This window comes from Heterodontus francisci, chromosome 9, assembly GCF_036365525.1.
Source record: "Heterodontus francisci isolate sHetFra1 chromosome 9, sHetFra1.hap1, whole genome shotgun sequence".
NCBI classification, from domain to species: Eukaryota; Metazoa; Chordata; class Chondrichthyes; order Heterodontiformes; family Heterodontidae; genus Heterodontus; species Heterodontus francisci.
The window spans coordinates 50,013,041-50,019,040 of record NC_090379.1 but is presented as its reverse complement, the minus strand read 5'-3'; the positions used below and the strand labels follow the sequence as shown (position 1 = coordinate 50,019,040).

Below are 6,000 nucleotides of genomic sequence, written 5' to 3'. Positions count from 1 at the left end.
GAATGTTGAAGCCAATTGTAGTATCCCCATCACTGAGATCAACAACATGAGCAAAGACCAGAATTGAACTTCAAACAAAAGCTCATGTGTTGTATCTTCTTTATCAGCTCAGTACCATAATCAGCTGTGCATGTATTGAATTACTAGTAAATTGTCCGTGACATTGCCTGTGCCGAGCTGATGAATCTAAGTTTTTGTTACATACAAGACAATGACGGTGTTGGGAATGACTGCAGAAACTCACATCTAATGGCTAAAATCTGCTACTACATCATGACATTTGACATAACAAAATGGCGTTGGAAATGTTGACATAGCAATTTTCAAAATGGTAAATGTTGCCAGAAAAGTACGATTAAAATTTGTGACAGCCAGAAGGAAGTGTGTTCCCTACACAAAATTATTAATATATAGGTAGTACGTTTAACAGCAAGAAATTGTAGACAGTCTGTCAGATTTCTGGTTCCTTTGGCCATTTTCTCATGGATAGGATCTTAAATGCGAGTTAATTTAAAACTTGCCTTAGGTTAATACTTGCTTCAAAGAGACTCATTTCTCAGGACAGCCCCATACTGCTTTCTGAATCCAAAGTCAGACTCAAGAGGCAGGGAGGGTGGGAGTACAATTTTAACCTTACCCATCCATCAGAAACTAGGTGGGTGGGCAGTTAAAATGCACCAGGTGACCTATCCACTGATACACTGCCTACTTCATGCTGATTCTGATTTTAACCTCTTTTTATGAGTAGGCTGCAAAGGCACCCACTTGGAGCCAGCAGGGTTCATCTATAAATATACAGATTGGGATCCAATGAGAGATTAGTGGTCCCCAGCTGCAATTTTAACTCGGCCCTGAAATTGTTTAGTAAAGGATGGGAATGTGAAAGAGGACCTGAGAGGTGGGTTTCTAACTATTTTTTGTTGAACCAGGAGGAGCAGGAGTGCTCCTTTAGATGCCACAAAGAAAGTTTAGGCCTGCCCTGCCCTGAACACCTCCTTTCCGTCTGACGAGACCCTCCAGGAAACCACCGTCCCCACGCCTCAGTGTATTGCGGGGGTGTCCGAAGGTGATCACTTTGAAAGAGGAAGGATGTCAAAGGTAAAGGAGGCACACTGTTTTTTTGGGGGGACCCATAGGTGGCCTTCAAAAATATTTTAATACTTACCTTCTTGGTCCTCTTCTCGGGCCTCCTTCCTTCTGCCAGTTTCCTCTGGCAAGCCAGGTACTGGCAGTGGATCACACTGTTAAAATCACATTAGGGTCCTATTGATGTCATAGGATTCTGACCATTGCATACTTATAAGGGCCTACCTGCCTGCAGTGAGGTCCTCACACACCGCCTGAAATGCACTGTATGTTCTGTAGTGCCAACCCAGAGGAGAGGACACTGCCTCTATTTTAAAACCTGCATGCCCCATTCTCATCAGGCGCAGGGTGTTAAAATCAGTCCTTTTGTGTTCAATCAAGATTATGTAAAAACACTGAATTAAAAATGCAACACCATTAATAACCGGGATATGATGTGTGAATCCATAAATATGTGTACATGTATAAATATGGATTGAACATCTTTAAAACTTAGATTCCAATCAAATATATTTAATAGCTTCCTCTCTTTAGATATTTGAGTCCTTTAGAAAATCCTTCTTTCACTATTCTAGGTGCTCTGAGCATACCTGATTAAAAGGACGAAAAATAAGGAATCTGATTTCAAAGCCTGGTTGGGACCTGTGGCTTTATTCACTGTTGCTAGTTTCTGTGCATTTTACTGAACTCAATTTAATTTTTGCACCTCTTGAGATGAATAACAAGTGCTGCAGAATGATATGTTTTCACTTTGCATCCCGTAACAGCACCATGTATGGCCTGGAAATGTGACAATGGCAGGATAACAGCAATGCAAGATCAGCAATCAATGCATGACAGCCAGCTTGCCAACTTCAGTAAGGAACAGATTATTTGAAATAACTTACCACGTGGGGCAGTCGAGGCCAAAATAATAAGGATGTTCAACATGCATGTGGATGATATAGTGAGTGCTGCACACAATGGTGAATTACAATGGCCCTTTCTTGTCCTTGAGTTTGCACGTCACCTTTTTATACCTACCAAACTAACATAGACCCTAATCTCAGATGGTCAGCAATTTTACTTTGCTCCAGTTACTCACTATGAGTAAAAATATAGTAAAACTAGAACATTCTGAAGCATGCAGTTTTAAAAGGCTGTATTCAACTGTCAGTGCATTATTGGATAAACATCTCAATAATTTCTTATGTAAAATTATAACTATGAAACAGAAATACTAATACCAGTGGACATATCGTTTATTCACAGATAAAAGCTAATGCAACTACCATAATATACATTTATACAAAGATTCTGAAAAAACCTTTACAAATAAAATGGTCAGAAAATACCATTCACAATGAATTGTGATACTGTATTTATTATTTCTTCATGTAAAATTGTTTTTGTTTGGCAATAATTCATCACAATAGTGGCTGCTGTCCAGTACTAAAAAGAAAAAAAAACTTTACACAAACTTTTATGCAGTGTGTTCAAATAGCTCTTCTATCAAACTTGTTTTTTTGAAGAAATCCTGAGATGCAATATTTTTAAATGACATAATCAAACATTTCATAAATCAATACTGTTATTATTTTGTAAACCTGTTTTTGGTTTTTAAAAAAGAGTATATAAATTTGATCATTGATAACTAACAATATTGGATACACTGTGCAGAGTCACTCTGTGGCTACACTGGGTTGCTGCTGATAGCACCAGTTCACTTTATTTGGCACAGTGACCTCTTTACTGATTTATTTATGACTGGTTTAAAAAACTAGGAATTTCATTCTGCCCTTCCACATCAATAGCAATGTTTACAAAGAAATGGCCCAAGAACAGACACGATTTCATATAAAAAAGTCTCCCAAAAGATTGTTACATTTTATATACCATGCCTCAATTAATGGACCTTTAAAAAAGCACTGATAAAACAGAATACCATAGAATATTAATGTACATGGGAACATTCTGAAATTGAAAACATATAAACGGCTCTCTAAACAAGAAGGCAAAGTCAGGGATGTGAACATAATTTACTTATTGCTTTGCTACAATGAATTTTTTACATATGTCATATAAATACAATGTACAATATAAAATAAGCATTTTGTTTCAGTGTTTACTTAGGTATGCTGGTTTCTTTACTAGCACCAATGCAAATAAATCAAGTGAATCAAAAAGGCACTTTAAGGTTTTTCAGTTCTTTGTTCTTCTTGGTTTCTGTTGCCTTCTTTTTTCCTTCAGGGAAAGGAAATTGTTCGCATGAACAGTTTAAGCTTTCATTCTGCTTAAGCTCTGAGGCACTGTATTGATTTACACAGCTCACCACCAAGATTCATTGTCACCACATCAGCTCTCCCTCAACATTCTGTGCCGCCTTCCTCTGTCTCCACATCGCCAACCTCCCCTCAAACAGAATTCCTTAAAATCTTTTTACTTCACACATTTCCTGCTTTCAAGGTCGAATGGCCTGGATTTTATGCTCTCCCACCAGTGGCTGTCTTTAAACTTGCACTTCCCTCAGTCCATCATTCACTTCAGTGATCACGCCAATATCAAAACAGGTCACCATCATTATCCTTGCCTTGCATAGGTTGACACGCTGCTCAAGCTCCTCAGTCACCTCTTCCAGTGCCTCCAGGTACTCCAGGGACTCTTTATCCAGGTCTAGGTCAACCTCGACTGTTAGGAGAGATAGTGTAAGCAGATCAGACAAACAACAGATGACACGCGCACAAAGATTTGTAATTAAAAGGCATTATTTTTATATTCTGAACAAATATATGAAACATCTGTAGGTGATCAGTCTTTTTCACTTTACCACTTTTTTAATGAATTTCGTGCCCTCTCTTTGGCTACATACTAATCCCAAGCAGGAGTTGGTACAACTCAACCTCTGCCAAGACTCTTCTGTAATCAGCCACTAAATGGTGCATGACAGCAGGCACAAGTAGCTAGGATTTCTATTGTCCCTTCCTCCCCCCTTAGCATCTACTCAATGACACAGCTGAGATTGGCAATTTACTCCTCATGAAACCATAACACAGGATGAAGTAAGGTTTCCCTTTTGGCATTCATGTGGGAGAGGCGGGATAGAAAAAGGTTCAATTCTTTTTTATTACGCTGTTTGCAACATGCCAATTTGCAAATAGTTTTTCTTGTAAACCATCCAAGCATGCCATTTAGCTTGTTCTGTTCAGAAATTCAGGTGAATGGCACTGCAATACAGTCAACAGTTATACTGGGAAGAATTTCCACTGTCTCAATCCCCCAGTGTAACTTTGGCAAAAGACTGGTATAAATGCTTATGGCAAGGCCTAAAGGAGCATTTTTAACCATTTACGTTTGCTTCTTTGGGAACTCCACCAATCTCCTGCCAAAATTATAGCAGGTGTTTAGGAAATCCCACATAGAAATTCCTGACAATCCTTCCTTAAAATACAAAATCACAGGATTTTTTTCAAATAAAACGAATTGGAAGAGTAAATTTTTTATAGAAATAGTTGTTGAAGGAAGTAGATATGTAATTTCTAAACAGCAAACAAAACGTAGTTCAATTATTTCTTTTATTTAGTTTTATTCTTTATCCATGCAGTATATCTGGCCAAATCATCAGAAAACCCATGACATGCTAGATACAGGCTCTTATCCATGATTTAATGTAAATATGACAGTAGGCCATAACTTTGTGTTACTCATCTTCTGCACACTGCGCAACAGTTACTTAAAAAAAACTTAACATGTCTTATTCATTGATTACTCATTAACGGGGCCGTAATTTTAAATTGGGCGGGACCGGCCAAATGGTCGGGGGTGAGCCCACCTCCGCCAGACCTGGGGAGCCACACCAGGATTTTACACTCCCCAGGCCCTTAATTGGCCTTGGGCGGGACTTCTGCCCCTCTGATACAGGATGTCTGGCCTAATGGAGCTGCCAGCCAATCAGCGGGCTGGCAGCACTCAGTCCCAGCAGCACCACTGGGAGTGGTGGCCACTGCTGGGACTGCACTCAGCCACAGCAGGATCATGGACGCTAGCCCGGAAAAAAAGGTAAGTCTCTAGGGCCTTGCCGGTGACAATCGGCCAGGCCGCAGCGAGGCAACGGGGAGTCGGTTGGGGGTGGGGAAGTGTTGTGCAGTGGGGGTGGTTGGGCCATGGGGGGGTCCCTCCTTGTGGCAAGGGTGCCTGATCAGGAGGGTCCACCCACAACCCCCCCCCCCCAGTCCACCTCCTGGAGGGCCTAAGCAGCCTGCCTGCCGCTGGTAAAATACCTTCCACGGTGGGAGGGGCCTGTAAGTGGCAGTTAATTGGCCACTTAAGGGCCTTGATTGGCCTGGGATGGGTGGGCCATTTCTCACTGCTGCGGCCACTCGTAAAATTGCAACGGGGGCAGGAAGGAGTCAGGAATGGCCCCCTCCCCACTGTCTCCCACTCTATTTTACAGCCCCCCACCGCTCCCCACCCCTGCCACCAGCCTGCTCCTGCGGGTGGGCGTAAAACATTGGCCAGGGAGTAGAATGTATTTTGTATTAAATTAGCAACACTGATTTTCATCATTATGTAACAAGATTGGTATTTACGGATTACAGCTGCAGGATCTTACTATTAGTCAAAATATCATTCACTGAATGACAATTCTTTAATATTTTGTTAAAGATCCTTTTCCTTTCCACACAGGTCACGGTGGAATTTTACGCCCCCACAAAAGAGCGGGCTGGTGGCAGTTGGGGCTGGGGGGGGGTGGGGGCCGTAAAATCGTGTGGGAGGTGGTGCGGAGGGGGGCATTCCTGACGCCTTCCTGCCCCCACTCCAATTATACAAGGGGTGGCAGCAGCGAGAAATGGCCCATCCACCCCAGGCCAATCAAGGCTCTTAAGTGGCCAATTAATGGCCACTTAAGGGCCTCCACCCACCGTTAGAGATTTTACG

General features: G+C 41.7%; 1 protein-coding gene across 1 annotated transcript in view; it reads right to left on the bottom strand.

Moving 5' to 3' along the window:
• Positions 1 to 2,415: 2,415 nt before the first annotated feature.
• Positions 2,416 to 6,000, bottom strand: part of kif26ab (kinesin family member 26Ab) — a 232,924-nt gene continuing 229,339 nt past the window's right edge. Inside the window, exon 16 of the mRNA XM_068039023.1 lies at positions 2,416 to 3,753. Coding sequence (XP_067895124.1) covers positions 3,575 to 3,753 — 179 coding nt within the window. The 3' untranslated portion in view covers positions 2,416 to 3,574. The remainder of the gene's footprint in view (positions 3,754 to 6,000) is intronic.